Source organism: Dasypus novemcinctus, chromosome 25 (assembly GCF_030445035.2).
Source record: "Dasypus novemcinctus isolate mDasNov1 chromosome 25, mDasNov1.1.hap2, whole genome shotgun sequence".
Taxonomy (NCBI): domain Eukaryota; kingdom Metazoa; phylum Chordata; class Mammalia; order Cingulata; family Dasypodidae; genus Dasypus; species Dasypus novemcinctus.
Genome location: NC_080697.1, coordinates 37,347,305 through 37,371,994, shown reverse-complemented (window position 1 = coordinate 37,371,994; position 24,690 = coordinate 37,347,305). Strand labels below are relative to the sequence as shown.

At 41.5% G+C, this 24,690-nt stretch overlaps 1 protein-coding gene across 3 annotated transcripts in view; it reads left to right on the top strand.

The window, feature by feature from the left end:
* The window catches only part of RNF144A (ring finger protein 144A), a 141,505-nt gene that overhangs the window by 99,720 nt on the left and 17,095 nt on the right, over positions 1-24,690 (top strand). For all 3 annotated transcript variants that reach the window (XM_004448259.5, XM_004448262.4, XM_004448260.5), the window contains 5 exons: positions 8,065-8,169; positions 8,332-8,392; positions 14,201-14,408; positions 18,866-19,013; positions 24,498-24,587. In XM_004448259.5, coding sequence (XP_004448316.1) covers positions 8,065-8,169; positions 8,332-8,392; positions 14,201-14,408; positions 18,866-19,013; positions 24,498-24,587 — 612 coding nt within the window. The remainder of the gene's footprint in view (positions 1-8,064; positions 8,170-8,331; positions 8,393-14,200; positions 14,409-18,865; positions 19,014-24,497; positions 24,588-24,690) is intronic.

Below are 24,690 nucleotides of genomic sequence, written 5' to 3'. Positions count from 1 at the left end.
TTCTCTTCTGTGCTCTCTGGATATAGACCATTTTCCACGTCTGTGTTGTCTTATGACACAGGCCAAGCGTCTCAGATTCTGACTCTCTTCCCAGGCTAAACCCAGAAGGCTTTTCACTTTTGCCTTGGGACTTTTAGGGTTCCTCTAGGCCTTTACCTTATCGATAAAAGGGGATGGGGAGTGACATTTGTTGACTGGATGTTTTGTGCCAAATGTTTTACTATGTTCTCACTTATTTCTTTAAAACTGTGGAACATGCAGTGTAGCTGCAGCTCAGAAAGACTCATTGCACACGGGGCGTATCTTGCCCCCATGCACATGTTCTTGCATAAAACCTCCTGCTTTTCTTTTCTTTTTTTTTAATTTTATATACGGGATTGATTAAAATGCTAGGTCTTTGTGATGAAGGCATGGTTGGGTTAAATATGCATTTTTGCTTCTCTGTGACTGTGGATTTTCATATTCAGTAAGTAGAATGTCTTGCCAACAGCCACTGCTTCTCTTGCAGCTTGCTTCCTAAGAAGAGGGGGAGCAGAGCGTGCTCTGTTCTGAGCAGGGGCTGGTGCATTCTCTCCAGAGTCTTCTCCCTTCCTTGAAGCCAGCCCAGCACTGCTTGGGAGAGATCAGGAAAGTTAAATGGTCTATTGTTCTCTGAAAGGGCAGGGAGAAAGCATGACTTCAGCATCAGATTTTTCCTGAATGGCACAAAGACAAACAACAAAAGACCTACCTGAGTCAGCAGGGAGCCTCCCAAGTCACCAGAGCTGGATTTCTGAGTCATCATCATCCCCTCCTTGACCTTCCCCTTCCAGCCTCACCCTGCCCCCGACACTCTGGGTTCAGCCAGTCATCAAACCCCATTATTCCTGACTACCTACCTCTCTATCACTGTGGTCACTGACCCAGTTCTCAGGACATAGCATTTCTGAGAAGAAGAAGCCATTCACTCTGCTTTGCAACACTCCCTAGGGAATGCCCCCTGAATTAGTCAGGGTTCTTCAGAGAAACAGAAGCAACAGGGTAGGCATATATATATTAAGAGACTTAAAAAGAATTGGCTTAAACTCCATAAGGCAGGCCACAAGCCAGAAATGTCCATAAAGGTGATGCTTAAGTCCTTAGTCAGAATTTTCCAGGCAAAGCTGGCTGGATGGAAATTCCAACAAAAGCCAATGCTGAAATTGAGGCAAAAGTCTTCTGTCCTTTGAGATCCTCAGTTCTGGTTATTAAGCCAGATAGGATGAGGTTACCCACATTTTGAGGGCAGTCTCCTTTGTTGATAGTAGATGCAGTCACCTGATTATAGATGTAAATCCCATCAAAGAAACACCCTCCTAATAACAATCAGGCCAGTACTTGACGGAACAGCAGGACCATAACCTGGCCATGTTGACACATGAAATTAACCACCACACCCACATTTTGATGACCACAGGCCAGGTTACAGGTCACATCCAATTTCCCACTCTTGAGGTGATATCTTACAATGGTTTTCCCAAAGCCAGGGTAGGTGACAGGATGCCCTGACCGAGAACAATTGGCCTCGACTGTTTTAATGGCTCATGGCTAATGGTTTAATGGGTTACTCTACCAACCGTTGGGTTGATCCTCGTACTGCTGAGAATGCATTCTTATAAACGACCGTTTTGATGGTATAATTCTCCTCCTTACACACTTTAAATGACTTTCCATTGCCTGCATAAATAAAACCCCACTGCTAACTGATTACTTTCCAGTCTCATCTCTCACCACATCCTTCCCATATTCCATCAGGGCCAAATACTCTATTTCTTGAACACACCATTTATTGTCAAGCCTTCATGCCTTTCTCATGATGTTTCCTTGGCCTGGATGGACCCAGCTAAATAAAGCCTTTCCCAGTTTCCCCTGCATGGGATTAAACATTTCTTCCCTGTGTAACAAATTCAAATAAATAGCATATGTGTTTTGCCTGAATCTTATTTACTTACAGCCCATGGTGCCTGTTTCCATGCATTGCTCATGCGAGATGGTAACCGCTCTGCCCTGCCACAGCTCCTGGCATGCTGTATTGCAAAAAGCAGGTGCTCCGTGCTTACTGGTTGAATTGCCCTGGAAACCCCAAACATCTAGTGACAGGTTCTCCTCGGACTACTTCAGACTTGATGTTCTTGAAAGCAGGTTTAAGTACCAAATCCATCAGCCCACATCTTTCCTGAGTATCGACAATAGCCACACTTGCTAACCCCTGTGAGAGTAACAAAGAAGTATAAAAATCCTTACCCTTGGCCTTATCTGCACTTAGGGATATAAAGCATGCATTAATACTCCATGTGGGCAATAACCGTGCAAAGCTGCAGTGCCAAGGGAGCACTTGGTGTGTGCCCAGTCGAGTGGCCCTGGCCACTTCCACTTGGGCTAGAGTGGGCTGAAAGGATTTTTGGTGGTAGAACTTTCCAGGGATAGAATAAGGTTGGTGGGCGGTACTGAAGGGTATCGGGATGGGGTAAAAGGAACTAATATTTGTGGAAGTCCTACTTTGAATGGGGAAGATTTAATCCTTCCAGCAGGGATAATACCTGCAAGGTTAAAAGTTTCCTTTTTCTGCAACTGAGAACTGAGTCTCAGAAACCATAAGAAAAGCAGAGAACCAATCTTAATCCAAATGCAGCCGATGATGAAACCTGCCCCTGTCCTCCACCACACTTGGCAGACTTGTAGGAGAAAGCTTTCTGGTTTGGTTGGTTGGTTGGTTTTTACAGAAGCAACACACATATTTTAGACTCCTTTGCTTGTGATTAAAGTCATATTCCTGCTAGAGAATAATCTAAGGATTGTATAACAGTGATTTCAGTGGTGGATGAAGATTGTAGTTAATAGTATAAATATAAGAATGTTCTTATTTTACCGAGTGTTGGGTATGTGGTGATACATGGGAAAATCACAAGTAATATAACTTATATGTAACAGTTAACAGTATTTTTGTAATATTTTTACAGCAATGGCAAAGAAGAAATTATGTAAATTCTAAGGGACAACAAGGGAATGTTAGGAGTATGGGATAATTCCTTTTGGGGTATGAAAACTAAATTCCAAAATAGACTGAGGTGGTGACAGCACAATTCTGTGATGAAAATGAAAGCCACTGAGTGTACATTTTGATTGACTTGTACAAACCATGGGACTGAACACCATAGAGAATCCTGTGGTGGAGAATGGACTGTGGTTAAAAGAACAAATATGAGAAGGTTCCCTCTTGAACTATGTAACAAATATATGATACAAATACAGGGTGTTAACAATTGGTTGGGTTTGGGGAAAATACATCCATTGTAAGATATGGGCTATAGTTAGTGGTACTATTTTGACTGTGCTCTTTCATAGCTTGTAACCAGTGTTTCACAGCAGTGCAAGGTGGTGGTGGTGGTGGGGTGATGTATGGGAGCCCCATATGATATGCATGTTTGTTTTGTAAGTTCATAACTTTTACTGTACACTTCTTGTTTATGTATCTTTGTGTGTGAAGGACATACTTCAATAAATTTTTTATCGAAGAAAAAAATAAGGAAATAAAAATCACATTCCTATGACCCTGAGAAAAAGCGATCTTTGTCAGAAAGTACACCGCGGGGCTTACTGGGATGTTTGCTCCAGGCTCCTAAGACCACCCAGTGAGAGCTGCTAGGGGCTTCACATGAAGCTCTTTTCAGAAAACAGCTTCATGGTGGCCCCAGCCTCCTCGACCACAGCTCTGCAGGGAAGGGCTCAGCCTTTCAGCCTGTGCCAGTTCAGCAGACTCGCAGTTTCAGGGTATAAGGTGGTGTGGCTTCTGTCTCAAGCCTCCAGCTCCTTTGCAGAGGAATGTGTATTTTTAGGTGCATGGCTATTCTGTGCATATTTGGCTCATCTCTCCATGTATCTCCTACATACCCATGTCACGATCATTGATCTATTGTTATTTACAATGCTCTGTTAGGCCAGGGAATGGAAAGATAGCAATAACTAGATCTTACTTTCAGAGAACTTGCAGTCTAGTGGAAGAGAAACACAGGCAGACTATGGATTCTTGATGAGTACATAAATGCCAGGAAAAACATGCAGTGAGTACTATGGCGACGTTCTGGAGAACCACTGTCTCCCCGTCACCATCACTTCAGGGTAATCCCCTTTTCATACCAAGTGAAGACCATGAGGAACCTGAGGCTTGGAGAAGTGCTTTGCCCACGTCACACAGTTATCATAAGTGGTGGAGTGGAGATTCAAACCCAGCTCTGTGTGGTTTCAGGGTGCCTGCTCTTTCAACCCTCTTCACTGGGGTTCCACTGCAGTTGTGTGGATGTGTCTTCATGTAATGTTTTCAAATCATAGATCCATGATAAGTGTAAGTCACTCAGGCACCTTTAAGCATGGGTTTTCCCTGCTGTTTGGCCAACAGCCCATAAAGGAAAAAAACAGACAAAATTCCCTCTTGCTGTAGTTGTAGATGAGGCAGCTGTGGCTCCCTGGCCCACTGTTCTTTGAAGAAAACTTCTGACACGGTAGAGCTAGGTCTGGCACACCAGCAGTCTTGTCCCACATCTTTTCGACCAGGGTTATGAAGAGTTGGAAGAGAACATGGAAAATGAAATGACTGGAACATTCTGTGGCTCATGCCACTGCCCCTCCCGATTTGTTCAGCTGATTCCCATTTCCCTGGAATGCCCTGGTCTGTCTGGCCAACTTTTCATCTCTGAGAAGCCTCCCCTGACCCGCCCAGGTGGGGATTCTCTTTTCTATACCTGTTGTTGTGTATTTTTCCTCCAATAGAGCATATAGCACTGTGTACTGTAATGATCTGCTTATAATTTTGGTTGTCTTTTTTTGCACACAATAGGCATTCCTGGCATTCTGACCATGAAGGAGATATATTTAGGTTGACTCAGATTTTACCAGTTTAAAGTATATGCAATTCTTTGTTCTAAGAAAAAGTTTGCCAGGTGACAAAAAAAAACTTAATGAATGATTGCTTATGAAATTTTTAATAATTGATGAGAAAGAAGGTCAAAAAATAAAAAAAATAACTCATGCCACCACCAGCTCTAAAGTTAGGCACACCTAGGTTTGTGTCCTAGATCCCCTAATTAATAAACTGTGCCTTTGGCCCAATTGCTTAACTTCCCTGAGCCTTGGTTTTCTCATCTACAATATGGGGGTAACAATACCTCCTAAGATTATTGTATCTGTTTGGTAGGCTAACAAAAGTAAAATGAATAACATACAGCCTGGTACTTAGAAGGCATTCTGATTACTGTAGCTATTTTTATTAGTAGTGGCATATGATAGTAGGAAAATGCCTCATTATAAGCTGGTGGACTATATATTTATTTGTTCAGAGGTTTCTCTATGTCAATTTTTTATGTTCATTTGAAGACATCTTTTTGCTATTAGATTTAAAAACATAGCATGTGAGTCATGACCCACTTTGATTCTGGAAAAAGACTGAGCTTGTTTTTAATGGTTGCAAGATCAGGCACTCAGCTACTCATCTGTCTTTATATAGTAAACAAATTGATACTTCCAGAACATAATCACTTTGCAAATTGGGCAGATGCATTCCAATGGCATAGAATTTTCAGTTCAGTAGCTTTCAGCCAGACATGACTCACTATTCTTTACCATATGCAAGCTCCTGAACAATGATGTTTAGAGCTGTAAACGTCCCCAGGGTGTACATTTCATACCAGTTTTAATAGTTGTCTTTTCTTAGGGAGAATAAAGCTTTCTCATTTTATACTAATCTGCTCAATAATGTGAAACTTTCACCATTGTATTAGTTTAAGACATCCCTCTTTCCTCTGGAGACCCATTTTTGACAAACTTAATTATAAAATGTAAAATAATGATGTTGTTGCTGAGGTTTTGATTTTGTAAAAATCTGTAACTATGAGAATCATGTCACACAGACTAACAACAGATAACAACACTCACTATTTATTTCCCTTAGACTGTGAACTAGGAATTGTTGTAGGTGGTTTTATCTACTTTATTTCCTTCACAAAAACCTTGCAAGATAGGCATTCTTATTTTAGCATCGAAGAAAGCTGTGGCTCAAATGCATTAAGCAGCATGTCCATGACTTTCAACTAGGAGGTGGTGGAACAGGGATTCTGTGAATCCTCCTAGCACCTAAAATCTCTGGGCTGTCTGTCTCCTCCTGCTGCACCCAGCTTTAAACAGGACATTCCAATAATCCTCCAGCTGTAAACAAGCCATTGTTGCAGTGCTGTGCCATTCTGGTAAGCCACTGCAGTAGCTCCCAGAACAGTTCAGCTGATGCTGCCCTGCCTGGGTTTCAGCCCTGATGGAGGCTCACCCTGACTGCCCCTCCGTGGTGGTATTCTCTGCCCTTCCTGTGCTGGGGAAAGCTTGTGTATTTGTTTTAATGCATTTATCTCCAGAACCTCTGCCATCTTGTGCCTCAAGTAGAGTTCCAAGTCTGGGCTCATCCATACTCAGTACTTTGGGAACTCTTTTCATAAACATTGGGTTGCCATAATATAGCCATGTCTGTGAATAATCTAACTCCAGGGCCCCTGCAGTCATTTGGAATCTGAAGAGATTTTGAAAAATGCAGGCTGCAACTCAGGGGCATGGGTTTCTAGTTGGCCACATTGTAATTTGCACGTGAAATCATAGCATTCTGTTTACTCTTCTTGAGAAAAACTTGGGGAAATGGCTCTTCTTGAAAATTTGCCTTCATTCATATTTTAAAAAAGAAATAGCTATCTAAAGTCTTTAATAACTTAGTCTGGTTTTCTCAAACTTTGAAAATTTTCCATTTATATCAAATTATTTCTTATATATTGAACAGGTGATGTTTTCCTTGTCTTCTTCTAGACTCTTTCCCTTGCATAAAATTCTTACAACTGTACTGTGAGAAAAGTCAAACCACTATAATTTATGTATCAAGCACATGAGGCTGAGAGAGGTTAATGCACTTGTAGACCACAGAACTAACAGGAATTGAAACTATTTCAACTGAAGTCCTTCCATCAAAAATAACCATGAATTCTTGTATGAAACGAATTATACTCCTTTTGCGGGGACAGGCTTAGGAAATAGAGTTTTGGGACTTTTCTTGATGAATTGCTATAATCTTGTTGCTATTGTAATATTGTTACTATTATGAATCTCAAATATTGTACTGAGGCTAATATTAAAAGTTGATATGGAGTTGCTGTTGAGATACTGTACCTTGTTTTCCCAGCACTGAATGACCCAATCCCTTATGGCCTTAAATTCTTAGGTGAGCTCCTCAAAGTTCCAGTCTGAGCATACCTGGAGTGGGTCATATCTTTCCTTCAAATTGGAATTTATAATAAGCTTCTCAGGGAAACACTGGATTTCTGATATAAAGCTGCAGTGCATTGGTACTGAGAAAGGTCTCACAATCGTTTATTTTGACTGTACTTTGTGTTTTCTCCATGATCTTTTATGACTTCCAGGTTTTTAGCAGCACTCCCAAGTAGGTAAAGCCAGGTAAGAAGTTGTCCCATCCAAGTAAGTAATTTTTAGGTAATTGAGGTTTCACTGAGTGCGAATGGGCAGTATACATAGTTTTATCACTGGGAAAAGCATGAAAATTTTAGCATCAAGCAAACCTAGGTTTGAATCCAGTATCTGCCCTTTCTGTCTGAGTAAGCTAGCACGTTCCTGCTTTGGTGTCTTAGTTTTCATATCTGAAAGATGAAATGACGTCTCCTATGTGTTTAAGAAATAGCATTTCCCAACCTTCCTCACTGCCTTTCTTCCTGTTGTTATGTTAGGGTTATTGGATTTTGTATTGGCTGAGATTTTGCACCAAGATTTAACTCACAGCCTTAGCTTTGTTAGCAAGTATACAGTGCTTGGCACAGACTAGGTACCCAATAAACACGTGTTGAATGAATAAAACCTAAGTTGGTAGTTGTCATAGGCTGCAGAGTGAAAACAGAAAATTGTAATGGAACAATCTTGCTTGATTGATCACTTTTTAAAATGCATCGCTGCCTCTTTGGCCTTGAGGAAGTAAAGATGTTTACAGATACTTCTCTATTTTTCTTTCAGTGCCTGAAACAGTATGTTGAGCTCTTGATCAGAGAAGGACTAGAAACTGCAATTAGCTGCCCTGATGCTGCCTGCCCTAAACAGGGCCGTCTACAGGAGAATGAGGCATGTGCCCTTACACATAGCTGGTTTTTGTTTGTTTGTTTTTAATGTGTTCAAATATGCCCTCCTTAGTTCATCAGCATGTTTTGAATTCTGTTTAGATTTGCAGTGCATTATATGCTAGCCCTCATCTTGTTAAATACAATTTGTATTTTTTTCCCTTAGATTGAGTGCATGGTTGCAGCTGAAATTATGCAAAGATATAAAAAGCTACAGTTTGAAAGAGGTAGGTGCCCGAGTATATTAGCCTGTTAAAATTCTTATCACAGTATCTGGATATTTTGGGGAGAGCTCTTTTGATAGATGTGGTTTGTACATCATTTGGTTCCAATAAGAGTGAAAAGGCTGAATATAAACTGAACTTCTGAAATTCAGCTGGCATTATGTATGCTCTGAGCAGCTCAACATCTGCAGGCCTGGCTGCTGATCTGTGTGGTAGCAGGAAGAATTTATAAAATGCTATTTATTTACAGAGGTTTGGGCTTAGGGCAGCGGGAGTAGGAAGAGGCAGGGAGTTGGTTTCAAGAGATATGATCCTAATGGAGCATTATTCTCCAGCCAGGTTAAGAACTAATGATTTGAAGTCTAAACTCCTGGGTTTAAAAGATAAGATGTGGAAGGAACTCCTGGGCTAGGCAGAGTGGTAGTTATATTCATTGCCACCATCCTCCTCGCAAACATCAAATGCGTAGCACTTTCAATTTGTATTGGTGCCTCAGCACTGGTGCAGGCTAACTAGTAGTTGCTTAATGAATCATCAAATTGCTTATCTCAATAAATCTTTACAGCTCTGCATGGTTAACTTGTCTAACTGATTAAACGGATACCTAGAGAGGGTGGCAGACCAGGCCTGATTTCTAAACGTTCAGTAGGTGTGTGTATGTGTGTATGTGTGTATGCAGGGTTCTGTACTGGACCCTCTGACCTGAGTCCTCACTGTTCCCACAGTGCCCTGCTCTGCGTAGTTGCTGGGGCCAGGCCTGACGCAACTCCAGGAGAACAAGTCTTCCAGCAGTTGTGGGCAGAGCTGCTTTAACATTGTTTTCGAGATTGCATCGCAATGCATTAAAACATTTTGAATTTTCCAGGAGAGGCCTGTATCTTTGCTTCCTCCCTGAAATACGCCAGGCTCTTAAATGATAGTTCAAAGAATTGGATTGACTCCATTTGGCTTCCTTTTCAAATATATTCTGAGCCTTGGGCTCATGTGAAACATAGCAAAAAAATAGAAGTGTGCACGTGATACCCGTTATGCTTTATTGTGCAAAGCTTTACTGTGAAGCCACTGTATCCGAATTCTAAAACTTTCACTGTAGTTTGTAATAGCTGAAATCTTCTCTTCCCCTTCCTTAAATCTAGATGCTTTTTCCTTAAATCTAAACGCACAAGTTTTTTACTTTGTCATGCATTCACTATTAAGATACAACCCTGGATTACATGTTTAAATGAAAAACACTGTCAAGATGGAAATGGAATGCAGAATAGACTACAGGAAAATATCAAGAGGCTCCTGGTTTAGTTGAATGCAGAGATCTTTTTAAAAAAAGAAATGCTAAAGATAGCTATGTTTCCTCTCAAGGCTTACTTGAAAAAAAAAAAGAAGATAAAGTATGGCCAACTTAAAAAATAGCAAATAGGATTTTCGATGGCACTGAAATTTGTTTTCAAGAGCTTGTTTATTTAAATGGCATATGTCATTTTGATTTGGAATAGTTTATACCTTAAATGTAATGCCATGTGGTATAAAAGTTAAGTATGTAGAGCTCTAAAATTGATTTATTTGGATTTCTGAGACTTTCAGTCTCTCTGAAAAATTTTTTCCAGAGAGAATTTTGGCATAAACCGACAGTTGTTTGGGTTACAAGAAAAGGAACTTTCTATGTCATTTAATTTAATTAAAAAATGCAGCTAAGTAAATTTTTCTACCTAACTTCTTGTTACTTTTTCAGTACTTTGGCATAGTCAAAGATGATTTTTTTTTTCTTTTGCATGAAACTGAGGCCAACTTGACAGGTTAAAATCTTTCAAATCTATCACTTTAAAACATTTGGCTAAAGTCCTGAAAAATTGGATTCATACTTAATAAGACTAAAGATCTGTCCGAATGAAGTGTCAAAATGTTAGAAATGTTAGAGTTAAAATATAATATATTATGGCCAATACATCAACAAATTTTGAGATGTGATCAGAAGGCAAATGTTGATTTATTCTATCCCTTTCAAATGTAGTAAGTTGAGGGTGCCCCAGGAGAAAACTCAGTTACATGATTTTCTGATTAACAAAATATCCTGTGACCAATTTAAGTCACAAGCACGCTGTCCATTTAGTGTTAGAATGCCCCTTCTGACACCACTTAGAGTATCCCATAAAACATCTTCGATTTTAATATAAACTTCTCCTCTCTTCTAGCTGGGGCTTTTGGTAATTAGGAAGTCATGGGAGGGGGTTATGGGAGAGTATTTTGTTCTCTTTCTGAGCACCTACTCCCCCCACCATGCTAACTCCAAAGCCCATTGTGGGGTCAGGCTTTCGAGAGAGGTGGAGGTGGCTGTCCTGTCCCACTCTACTATACGCTTGAGCCCACTCTGCTGTCTACTGGAGCACTAGCTATGGGATGCTGCAAGCATTTGCTTACGCGTTGGCCACTCCTGCCTAGCATGCCGTCTAAGAGACAGGAATTGTGGCTCACTCAGTTATTTATCCCACTGGCCAGAAGAGTGCCTGCTCAAATAAATGCTGAATGGTCAAGGCTTCTTGTTTTATTATTGTTTTTTTTTTTAAGGAAAGTAAAATTCAAAGAGATGATGAAATAAGATGCCCATGTTATGTACCAGTGATAAGGCCTTAACCAAAGCTAAGGATTCCTGAAAATTATACTTTTCTCACGACAGGATCAAACCCATTACCTCAGTCCTGCAGTACCTACACCAACCCAACAGTGTAATAAAAGCTAATACGTGAAAGTATACTGCATGATTTTCCTTGACAGTATGCTTCTGAAACTAAAAGAAAAACAAAAACTATTGTTAAAAAGCAAAAACACCTTTTTAAAAAAAAGTCTTTAAATTTCTCATAAGTAGAACAATGGGGACCTGCTTCATTAGTCTATTATTAACATAAATTAGGGAGCTCGGAGCAATGATCATATCCTTCTAGTTTGCAGAAAATAGAGTTTTCCTTTTTGGAAAATAAACTATTTCTTAGATAATTTATTTTAGGTATGACATATTTAATGTACATTATATAGGATATTAAACATGGATAGATTGTGTATGTTTGTATGTATTCTCAGAAGAAAAACTTTCCGGCATTGCCTGGTGTGGATTTTCTTATGTATTTACTCCTGTCCTGTACTCACAGCTAGCAGAATTCAGCAGGGGAATGGTGACTCAGAATATTGATAGAAGTCGAAGGCCCGTAGCCCAGCTGTGTTCATGTGGTTTCATATGCTGGGGCAGCACAGGGCGGGTTCTCATCCTAGCCATAGTGGACAGAACACTTGCCCTTTACCTCTCCTGTAGGGAATCTGTCCCCAAGGGGCCAGGCGGTGCCATGTCACAGCTATATTACACAGAAGAAAATGTAAGCAGTTGCCATGGAAACATTACCTGGGTCTCCTCTGCCATCCACTCCATCATCTGATCGAGGCTTTCTTCTCGAGGTAGCCTAGAACATCTTCCAGTTTGTTGTGCACGGAAGATGAGTGGAGAGAGCACATGTTGGTCAAACGCTTGGAGAGACAAGGGCACAGCTTTAGCAGCTCTGCTTCTTTTCCAGACTGCAAAGGGCTCCCCAGCTCCAAAGAAGGTGCAGGAGGAGCAATTTGAAGTGGGAAGGCTCTAAATGGGGCCAGCCGTCCCAGAGCTATGTGGTGCTGTCCATTTCGGCTCTCAGGTGGGCCAGCAGTAAACACAGTCCCAGACTGGAAAGAACGGGAGGAACCGTCTGAGCATTTGCCTTCCTGTGTTCTGTGCCATTTAGCCCGTGGGGACCCTGCGTCCTCCAGGGTTCTGTGATAGGTGCCGTGTGGAGCCTCTCCCAGCTCAGGCCGGGCAAGTGTCCCCAGAGGCCGCAGCTGCATTTGTCACACAAACCCCCCTCCTTGGCTCTGACAACCGGGAACATTCTTAGAAGAGCAAATACCATAAATATCAACCGAAAGGACCAGAGTTACTTGTATTCATTGACTTATTTTCAAGAATATCATCAAATACTTTCTCATTATTAAAATGAAGATCAGGAAAAGAATGTTTTCCTGGACACCCTTCCAGAGAGACATGACTTTACCAAGTCCCTCTAAATCTTCTGCCAGACCTACCAATCTGATGGTTTTGAACCATTGATTAATTCATCTTTTGGTTTACAAAGCACGGGGCGGGATAGGGGGAGTTTAGATTAGATCAGAAGGAGGCAAACTATGGCCTGTGGGTTAAGTCTAGCCGAGGCTTGCATTCATATAAAAGTTTTATCAGCACATAGCCACTTGGATTCCTTTATATATTTTCTGTGACTGCTTTTGTGTTACAACAGCAGACTTGAGTAGTAACTGAGAACAGGACAAAGCAATCACTTTCTGGCCCTTAACCGAAAAAGTTTGCTGGTGCTTGTATTAGATGATTAAGCCATTATTAAGGTTATACCTGATGTGAGCTGGTGCCCAGGTGGCTGAACTGACTTCCCATTTAGTTGGAGAATATGGAAAAACACACAAAGGACATGCATGCTTGTATATTTGTATACACGCATGTAATCAGAGCGTCCTCACTTGGTGATGAAGTCACTACATTGCTGGTCGCCGTGGCAGTGCGTTTGGGTGAAGCCTGGGCCCGCTGAAGGCCCCAGAATCTTGGAGATTCCCAGTAAATATTAATAATGCTTTCAACACAGGGGAGCTGAACCTGCCCTGGCTGCCAGTCACCCGGTTGAGACGTTTGCAAAGGCCTTTTCATTGCATTCCAAGTTTCCCTAGCAAAATTCAGTTGTCTTCAGTGACTTCCCAAGAATCACCCTGCTGAAAAGCTTAGAAATCAGTGGCCTACTTTGAAAATTGTCCCATAATCCTTTGGCCTCAGTTAGCTTTGTGGCAGAGACTTAACATTCTGTGTGGTTTCCTGTTGGCTTCTCCCACCCACTCCCTCTTCATGAGGAATCTGGTGTTACCCTGGACATGAGGGTAAATAAAATTAATAACCAGGCTCACAAGTAAGGACATCTCAGGAGTGATTATTTATAAAGAATTGGAAATGAAGACATGAGACTGTCAAGGTATCCCATTTAAAAAATTAATCTCCCTAATTTCATTAAATTGGATTTATTAGTAATGTGTGTTCCATGTTGGAGGAAAACCTTGGCTGTTGAAGTGATAAATCCATGCTGTAGTAAACCGGTGGCTTAGATTTCAATGTGGGAGGTCAGAAAATATTAGACAGATGGAACCTTTGATTAGAAGAATGCTTCAGCCATCTTCCTTTCCTCTTTTCTCTCCACCCGGTAACACGCCATATTTTCTGAGTGCCTACTATTATGCCACACACTCAGTCAGGTATAATGACACAAGATTAAAAACACACGTCCGACTTGAGAAAGATGTCTCCAAGGGAAGGCAGACGAGGAAACAGCCTCTTAAAATACAGGGCTGTAAGGACGGTGGTGTCTGGGGGCAGAACAGCCCAGATGGCCAGGCAAAAGTTTCTGGAAGGAAGCATCTCAGCTAAGCTGTCAGGAACAAGTAGGGCTCTCCAGGGTGCCAGGAGTATTTCGGGTGAAGGCAGCAGCATCCGTAAAGGTATTTAAAGGTCTGTCATTCTCCCACACGAGTGATCTGGAAGAAATTGGGAGGGACTGGAGGGACAACCACAGAGCAAGGTAGGCTCCAAGTCATTAAGGGCCAAGTACATCTCACTCTATTGTCTGGACATTATCTTAGCCAGTAAAAATATGAAGCAGTGGGTCATTGTGATTCCTCAGTCCTGAAACGCAGCGCCGTCCTTCCGTCTTCAGCATTTGAATCGTCTCTTCTTTTTCCCCATGCTAGAGGTGCTCCTCGATCCCTGCCGGACTTGGTGCCCTGCGTCCACCTGCCAGGCCGTGTGCCAGCTCCAGGAAATGGGCCTGCAGACCCCTCAGCTGGTGCAGTGCAAAGCTTGTGAGATGGAATTCTGCTCTGCCTGCAAAGCCAGCTGGCACCCCGGCCAAGGCTGCCAAGAAACCATGCCAATCACCTTCCTTCCAGGGGAAACCAGGTACCCTCCAAGCACAAGCAGCCACACAAGGCTTGGGTTGAGGGATTTAGGGCTGGGAGAAGGAAGCATGCTTCCTCTCTGAAAGTGCCACCAGGGAGGACATGGCTGCAGGTAGATCAATCTCACCTACCGTACACTCGTCGTCCTCTTCAAGCCACTCTGTATTTATGTGAGAACTGGTGGCATGCCAGGCACTGTGCAAAGTCCTGGGATCAGAAAGGTGTATACAAAACAAGCTGTATGCCGCTCTCTTAAAGAGATAAATGTATGACCACTTCATTACTTTTATGTTCTGTGATTCCTAAAGTTTTCCAAAACTCCATTAGGTTGCAGGGGATCCAGAATTGGGAGTTCAGGAACAAAAACCACAGTAAGTAGGCAGTGTTTATAAATAACCAAAATCGGGTTTCCACATGCTAGAGCTGTCTCATCTTCCTAAAATGGTGAGTTGTTGGGAAGGAGATGAATGGACACTGCTTGGTTTCTGTCCTCTGTCCCCATGGCCAGATTGCCAGGCTTTATGCCCAGGTTCAACCTCCAGCATTATTAAGTGTTCCTTGAAATTATTAGGTTGAACCAGAACAAATTGATAATATCCAACTCATTTTGATATTATCTACAGAGTCTGCAGTTTCATGTGGCTCAATGAGATTGAACTGCTGCTATCCCGATGGAATCCATGGATCCGTGGCCTTAATAAAGGAACTCCCATAACTGCCCATTTCCCACCACCTTGGGTGGCCCAAGGCCTTATCACCCAGCTTCTCCCTTCGTCCTCTCCAGCTTCTGTCTTCCCACCCTGTTCCTCAGGACTCACCTTGCTCGCCAGCTCTAGGGACACTCTCCCCACCCCTGGCACACACCTGCTCCCTTCTCTGTGGCTTGTGTGCCTGGAAGGCCCTTTCACTGCCCTCCTTTTCCTGGAATGTCCTTGCCATCCTTCAAGACACGCCTCATGTCCCCTCTTGATGATGCTTTCCCAGTTCCCCAGGGCGGGGCTAGTGACTCTACCCTCTGTGCCCTACTGCAGATTGTCTCTATGGAATACAGTACTAGCCCATTTTGGTTTTAGTTCTTTGTTTCTTTGTTTTTTTAGGAGGTACCAGGGATTGAACCCAGGACCTTGTACATAGGAAGCAGGTGCTTAACTACTGAGCCACATCCCCAATAAGAGTTTTTTCATTTGTTTTGTTTGTCTGTTTATTTGTTTTTAGGAGGTACCGGGGAATGAACCCAGGACCTCAAGGACCTTGCACATGGGAAGCAGGTGCTCAACCATTGAACTACATCCGCTCCCCAGTGACAGTTGGTTTTTTTCCAAGGGTTACTGGGAGCAAACCTGGGATCTCATACTTGGGAAGCAGGTGCTCAACCACTTGAGCTACATCCGTTCCCCATATTGTGTTTTAATCCGTCTGTTTACATGGCTAATTCTTCCATTTGGCTAAGCGCCTGACGTCATAACCTGTGTTTGTACGTTTGATCTTTGTTATCCTAGATGTTGGCATTTAGCAGGCTCACAAATGCATGCACAAATTAACTAACTTATACTTAGGGTTTCAGACAGTTCAGACCTTTCCAAGAAGAAATACACTTTTCATATGATCAGATTCAAAATAATTAGGAGAGCTTGATTTTCATCATGCAGAAGAAGTTAAATAGAGAGCAGATTAGAGGTATTTGCCCTTGTGGAGCCATCAAATTATTTGTATAAAATAGAAATTCCCCTTTTAAATGAGTGAATGAATTTCCTATATTGTGTTACACAAGAAGACAAGGATTAAGAAAGTACTGCTGTCCTCCTCCTTGGAATGTCGGAGGGGAGCCAGCCCTGATGTTTTCTTTAGCATAAAACCTTATTAAGATGGAAGATGGTGAGTGCGTGGAACCTGGTGACTTGGTATTTCTTCATCTGTGATATTCTAGTCTCATTCCATCATTCTACAAAAGTGGTTTAAATTAAAAGTCAGAAACATGATTTTGTTGAAATTTAAAAATAGAAGATTTCACATAAAAATCTGCATCCCTGGCTTCTTTGAAATATCTGAATACCTCACCATACTAGTCAGCTGGAGCTGAGCAGCAGCTACTTCTTTAGGCGGGGTATGTGCTGTTTCTCTTTTGCCACAGTCCTCACCTCTCCCTTTTGTCTCCCTGGTACTGAGGCCATATGTCAGTTGTCATTTATAACCTTGAGTACATTCAGTTATTTTTCATATAGTTGCTGTTGTTGCTTGCTAAGGTGAAATCATCCCTTTACCCATGCTTCTATCCACCAACTGGCCCACCAGCTTCACCCATGAGCATTATTAGGTATCTGACCCTTAAACACATTAGCGCATTCAGGTTGTGATTCAGACTGTCAGAGCTTCCTATCTTGCTTTTATGTAGTTGAATTTGTGGTAATAAATATTATTAATAATTTGAAATACTACTGATACAAAAAAATGTTTGAAAATCGTTGTCTGAACTGTGTAAATTTCTGTGCATGACAAAATGCTCCAGAACTTGCATATTTTATATAGTTTTCCCTTTTGATGTTTCCCTGAGAGATGCTCTACCCACTCCACTAATGTTGCCTCATTCGTGGCATTTTCTTCAAATTTAGCTTGTGAGTCACATGAGAAAATGCCCATTTCCTGAAGGTCACACCTGGCTTTCAAACCAGAGCAGTCTTATCTAACCTGATAACCCAGCTGAGTCACCCAATTTAGTGCCTCAGGACTTCTGACTGCAAAAATCAAATTCATTCCCAGATGGACACTCCAGCTAACATTTTTTTCCAGTGCCATCTCTATGCCAATTTCTGTTTGAGGCATTTACAGAAAGTGTTGTCTCATTGACTCCTCTTTACAACTCTAGTCCATTCGGAATCACATTCTGTGAGGCCAGGCTGGTCTGTCCAGTGTTTCTAAATTAGGAAAAATTTGAGCCATGGATGGTTTGATTTACCTTCCAGGAATGGTATTAATTACAGCGCTCGTTTACTGCATGCTCACGCTTTCAGTGTCTGTTCTGTGTTTGTGTGGTTAGCACCTGTAAACTCTTTTAATCCTGTTACCAACCCTCTGAGCTTGATTCTCTTATCCTTACTTTTGCAGACATGTAGACTAAGATGGATAATTCACGATTAGCACAGCCGGGATGAGTCCCTCTGTGTCCAGAATCCGCGTCCCTAACTTCTAGGCTGTACTCCTGCCTTCTCAGTATTTCTTAATCTGTCACCTTCTACTGGTGGACAAAACAGATTCACATCCAGCCAGAGTATATTTGAGGGTATACCTCACAGGAAGGAGATGTGCACTTATGAAAACCTTATGGATGTAGGCAGATGAGAAATTCAGTACAAATAATGAGATAATTCATACTAACGCAAAACTAAATTTAAATACTTACATTTACCGCGGTGCTTGTGGAAGGTCCTCATGTCTTCTTGCACTCAACATGCCAGAATTTGCACAACAAAGTGAATATATACTCATAAATATGTTAAGTTCTGAAAGGCTTTTCTTTCCAAAGGGAAATCATTTTTCTCCTGGTGATGTTTGTTTGATGCAATGAGTTCAACTAATATAGCAAATATGGTTCATCACTAAAAAAAACCCATATAGCAATGATAACTTCTTTTAACAGTTTACTGTTAAATCTTCCAGGTGTTTGCATTGCATATTTTTAATCTTCTTTTAAAAATCAATAGCATGAGATTGACAGCTTTCCATAGTTATACATACATAAATATCCATCTTGTTTTTTACTAACAGAATAGAATTGTCAGTGCCATTTGTCAGGCACTTTACACATGCCTGATACTGCACTGTGTTCTTTTCAAACATATTCCTGGCTTATGCTCACAATGATAAGAAAACTGAGGCTTAGAGAGGTTGGTACACAGCTTGTCTGTGGAAGAACCAGCACCTAAAACTCCTCATGCTAACTACTGGAAATCTAACAAGATTTTTCATGAAAACAACTTTGTAAAGGCAAGTCAGGTATATCTAACTAAACCATAGGTGTGTGTTTATGTGTGTATGTGTTTGTAACATTCATTTTTTCCTGAGAATAACAAAGTACATACAAATTTATTTTCAACCCTTTGGAAAGTGTATGAATATATCAATAAGAACATACAGTTTGACCATAAATCTATATTACTCAGCTACTTTCATCATGAGCCTTTTGCCATATTTTCTTTTGACTGTCTATATATATCTAAATTTAGATAAATGCTTATATTTCTCCTTTTTTCCCCTGTAATCCAAACTGACTGGTCCACAGTTTGTTAGGTAGTGCTTTCTGGATTTTAAGGTAGTTTGGTTATGATTTGTTTTATGTAAAAAAATAATTTAAAAATGACCTAAGTCCCTCTGAGTTAATTTAATGCTTCCAACATGGCGGATGCTGACAGATCTTTCCTGGGATCCCAATGAGCTGAAACCCTAATGGAATTTCTCCCATAGTTCTGCTTTCAAAATGGAAGAGGACGATGCGCCAATCAAACGCTGTCCCAAGTGCAAAGTGTACATTGAACGCGATGAAGGCTGTGCCCAGATGATGTGTAAGAACTGCAAACACGCCTTCTGTTGGTACTGCCTTGAATCTCTTGATGTGAGTATGGCCTTGGGCTTTGCTTCTGTGTCTCTAACTTTTGGAGTTCTGATTTCGAATGAGATAAATAGGCCAGCCATTTCCTAAAGACCTTACGGATGATTCCCATGAAACAGAGAATTAATAATGTTAGACCTTTTTTCAGTGTTTATTAAAATATTGACTCACTGGGAGCAATGTTATCAGAAGACAGTAAATAAGGGATTCTGGGGAAGAAATCCAACCAGATTTGGGATTTGGACTGTGTTTTAAAGAGATGGCTAGATTAATAAGTTTTGCCTAATGGGAGCTGTTAGACTAGCAGGGATAAATAGAGGCAGGAAACAATGAAACGTGTTGGCTCTGTGGCAGTTTCCATCTTTCTGTGACATTCATATCATCACAGGGTGAAAAAAAAAAGTAAAACAGAAAACCCTACAAATCCCTTCCTATCTGGCACAATGGAAATTTCTAGTCTCATATGCCAGAAGTCTCCCACGTGCTCCCTATGCCAGGCTTTTCTGCCGAGTGTTTCCGAAACACACCAGCATGTGTGTATCTGTCCATCCTCAGTGCCTGCCAAGCGTACCGTCCCCTCCTGCTCACCCAACTTTTCCTGGAGCTTTTGGGTGTAGTGCAAATGATACTTCTTTTCAAAATTCTGTTCTCCTTCCTCACTCATATTGAGGGGGGACTTCCTCTTGCCAAAATGATGACTTTATAACTTTACTTTTAGAAGAGTTCATTTTACATACTTAAAAAACAAAACTGTAATTAAATAGCGGTGCTAATCATCTATTAAGACCATTGCAATTAGTGATAATGAAAATGAATCAAGTCATATGTCAGAAAAGGGATATATTTATGTCTGTTCTGTATGGCAGGGATAAATGTATTCAGCTCATTCAATAATAGCATTATGCCATCAAGCTATAATTAAAATAAAGTGGGGTCAGAACAAATTTATGTTTTACATTGTTCAAATTGGATCTGTCAAAAGACTGCTCCTTTTTACCTTGACTCTCATTCTAATATCAAGGCATGGTCTCAATAAGTGTCAGTGAGGAGGGGGCTGTGACAGAGTTACTCTGCTCAGCACATAAAGACGAGAAAGGTCAACTCAGGCTATGAAAGTGACAGAGACAGTACTCTTAACAATGGTATAACCTTGACAGTCTACTTGCTCCTTGTATAAAAGGTTTGCCTGAGAAGGACAGGCTTAGAGATTGCCAAGGAAAAAATGAGTATTATATTTGAGGTGGAATTTTGTATAAGATAACATATCTGTAGTTGGAAGGCCATCTTTAAAAAAATGGAATAAACTACTTCCTTTAGGGTGTTCCTTTGCAAATAAGATTTATTGCCTTAATTCACTAACTAAATTTATAGTAGAACCTGTTTTAGCTGAACAAATTTGGGGGAAAATATTACTCTTTTTCCGCTCTGGAGTCTTCATTGTCACTTTCTAAGTAAGTTTAGTAAGGCAGTTTGGCAGCCTTAGGTTTTTTAGTTTAAGTCCAAGCAACTACATTATTCCCTGACCTTGTGTGGTGAGAGGGGGGGTGTTTGGAAAGATGTATCTAAAGCATTACAAGATCTTGAGGGCCTTCAAAGCCTTATTATATTTTGTTGAGTTTTATGCTCTATTGCATTTCTTGAAAACTGCTTTGAACTATAAAACAGTATATTTAATCAGGTGTGCAATTTACCACTTGTAACTTTTCTCAAAGGGAAATGAGCCGTCAGATCTCTCTGAAGACTTTTCTAAGGGATATATCCAAAATGGACTGACAAAAAGTTTGATTTCTACTGCTCCCTCCTCTTAACTGCCTTGACCCGGTTTCAGGGAATGGGAGGGAAGTTCCACTGCCTTTCTCCTTTTGAACACAAGGCTGTTTACTCCCAGCTTCAGTGTCTGAACAAATACCAGGTATTTCTGACTCAAGCCCTGAAGTATGGTTCAAGCCTGGGCAAAAATGCAAAGGCTGCCTGAGCTGGCTTCTGCCTGAACTAATGATAGCCAAACCAGCACTACAGTTTCGCCTCATCACAAGTCAGCATGTTCATGGCCAAGAGTTTCCTGTTTTCCTTTGTAGTTGAAGAGCAGCTGAAAATGACTTTGTTGCCATAGAAAACAGATTCCAGAGGAAAGGGAGCCTATTATCGGGAAGGTTTATCAAGGACAATCACAATGATGTAAGGCAAGCGCAGAAATATAAGGCTTGTAGCCAGCTGTACTCTGAAGAGGAAAAAAGGGGTTTTCATCTAGCTTTTCTCTCCTTTCAGGAATTTTTCCACCCCAGGCATAATTTCCTACACATGTAGGCATCAAGGAATTATACATTATTTTAGACTGTTTCCTTCTGATCATGGTCGTTTCTTCCGCTCTCTGCTCTACCTTGCCAGGCCTTCTTCTCCCCAGGGCCCAGCTCCAGCCCATCTGCTCCTTGAGCCCCTCACTGATGTAGACCATAACTCTCTCGCCTGCTTCTCAACCGTATGTGCTGCCTCAACATTTGCTGCTTATGGTAGACAGAGCCACATGCAATTCCTTTCTTTTTTTTTTGGTGGGGGGATGGATAGTTAATATTTATCAAAGTAATTATTACGTGCTAGTCTTGTATGTTTTGCTCCAGATACCTGTTTCATTTCATACATAAAATATCTGTGAACATTAGAATTATTTCCTTTTTAAAGAGGAAGATAAGGCTCTTTTCTAAAAGCACCGACCTAGAGAGGAATAGAGCTAGCATCCAATCTCCAATCTTTCAAACCCTAAATACCGTAGCATGTTACTAGACCATACTGCTTTAAACCAGAGTTTGATAGAGAATTTAAAATCTTACAGTGCTTAAATTTCTCTTAGGAATGCATTTTTTACCTTTGAACACCTCACCCCGACGGTAGCTTTCAGTAGCATGCTCTAGTGTTTCTGTTCCACTGGAGAAATTAATGATGCTTCTCTGAACAATAGTAAGGAAAGGTTTCCTGTTACAAAAACATCTGGACTCCTGGCATATCCTGGGATTGTTATGCCCAAGAGTTTCATCAATAAGCTTAAAATCACAATTAAATCATGTGTATATTATAAAACCATATCAGATTGCTTTTGCAGGCTATAGGAAGGGTGTCTTAAGTAAGCTTTTATTTTGTTCAAATAGCATTCACTGACTACCTCCAGTTTGTGGTGGGCCAGATGCAGAAGCTCAGAGAGGAGTGAGACAAAGTCTTTTGAGCAGCTTGTGAACTCTCCCTGGCAAGAACCCAGTAATACACAATAGCAATAAGTTGTGAAGAGTGCTGTAGTTATGGTGGGTGCAAAGTCCATTGGCAGCTCAGTGGAGGTAGGAAAAGACCAGCGCTGGGGGAGTTGGTGGATGGCGCACGTTGAGTATTGAGGCTGATTATGAGTTCACTAGGCAAGGAGAACAGAATGTCCCGAGACAGACAACAGCAAAAAACTGAACATTATAAAAAATGACAAGTTTTATGTTGCTTAAGCATGGCCAGAAGTGCTGGAGAGATAAGTTGGGACCAATGATGAAAGTGTTTGTGTGTCCAGCTAAGGAGTTTGGATTGTACTACAGGGACCAGTGCTCCTCAAGCACTGGTCCAAGAATATCTTGGCTCAGAATCCTGTAGGAAGTTAACTATGGCCTAGCCCCTACTGAGTCAGTATCCATGGGATAAAATCCAGGAATTATGCATTTTTAGCTCTCCAGGTGATGCTATCATCTAGCCAGATTTGTCACCCTCTCATAGTGGAGATCATTCAAGACATGTAAACTGGGTGTATGGCATGATTTGACTTGTGTTTCAGCTAACATATCATAAACTATCCAAAAGCCTACTGTGCAAGACATTGTGATGGACATTCAGGGAAAAGAATGCATAAAAGAAAAATTAAGGGGAGCAGATAGAGCTCAGTGGTTGGGCACCTGCTTCCCATGTACGAGGTCCTGGGTTTAACCCCCAGTAGCTCCTTAAAAAGAAAATGAAAAATTAAATTAATATCAGTGTAAAGAAGGAAGCAGGAATTTATGGTGTATAGAAATAGAAATAGCTTCATAGAAAACAAGTGGTAATGTTAGAAAAGCCTCTGGTTTCATCTACTCCTTCCCTTCCCTTTGCAGATAAGGAGTCTAGGTAAAGGAAGTGAGGCAGAGTGAAGGGCTGAGACTTCCATCCCCCAGGGAAGGCTTCTCATTACTAAGCCTTGAAGATGCCAAGATTTACTGATATACCACTAGGCATTCAGACACCAGGAAATTTGGTCTATAAAATCAGCAGACTCAAAGGTTGGCAGGTACTTTGGGATCCACCTGTGCCCATTCTCAAGATAAGAGGAAGGATAGCTGGCTACAGCCACCTAGTGTGTATCTTGACTTTAAGGGCCAGAAGGCTGCAACACCTGTCCAGCTATCCCTGTTTTTCCAATCAGTGACTTCCTGTTCTCTCAGATACCTTGGGCTGTGTGTTTATTCACTGGTTTCTCAAAGGCGGCTGTATGTTTACAACTAGAGTTAAATGGATAAACATGGGGCCTTCCTTTTTACTATTTAACTTCCTTTTATCGACAACTGAAGAGGAAAAAAAATGGTACTTCCTATTCGCGGAAGAGCAGAAAGTTTTGTCAAGAAAAGCCCATTTGATGCATGCTTAGTGTAGGTATTTATTGAGACTGTGGGTGCAAAGTGCTGGACTGGGAAATACAGGTGAAGAGATTGATGTACATGTGAGGGTCCCAACTTGAGGAATTTGACAGTCTGGCGAAGACTAGCCATGTGCAAGTGATCGGAAATCAAGTCCCAGCGGGAGAGCTCCAGGAGTGACAGATAAACAGACTGTTTCCGTGAGAGCCTTGAAGGCAGCTGCTAATGACTTCTAGGCAGTTGGAGAAATTAGGGCTAGAAAGTGGTGCTTGAGCTAGTTCTTGAGTCATGAAAGAGAAAAAGAATAGTCTGAGTGAGAGGAAGCACTTTCCAGGGAGAAGCCTGGCTTTAGTGGAGGAGGATGGACCAGAGATAAACAAAAATCATCAAATCCCAAGCAGTTGCAGAGTCGAGGCAAAACAGCGCGAGTTGACTAAAACACATCCTGTAGCTCGCAAGAGCATTGTGAGCGGTGAGAGCCTCTGCTCTACTTATCCAGAAGATTGTATCAACACATTCTTTCCTGCAAAATCAGGAGTTAAGTGCGGAGTGAGGCACTTCTTTCGTCTCAAGATTGAAATCTGGTCCAAGACTCCCTCTAGTGGCCAAGTTCATACCTGCCCTCTGGGCTGCTCACAGGCGAATCGAGCTTCTGGAAAGGAACTGTGACCTCGGCGCTGTAGTTACAGCATTGAGATGTTTGTGGGTGAATGTCCTTCCTTCCTTGTCATTATACTCTCATAACTCTATTTTGAGGAAAGAAAGAATGAAAGAAAGAAAGGGCTCACTCAGGGCTCATCACTAACCTGAGCAGAAATCACACATTCACAGTTGCTATTCCTCTGCATTCCAGGATGATTTCCTGTTGATACATTATGATAAAGGACCCTGCCGGAACAAACTGGGCCACTCCAGGGCATCTGTGATCTGGCATCGGACACAGGTAAGAGGTAACTCGCCTAGGACTTTGATCTCAGGAAGTATGTGTGTGTGGGTGCGTGTGTGTATGTGTCTGTGGGTTTTCAGAAGGCCTGGCCATGGGCTGA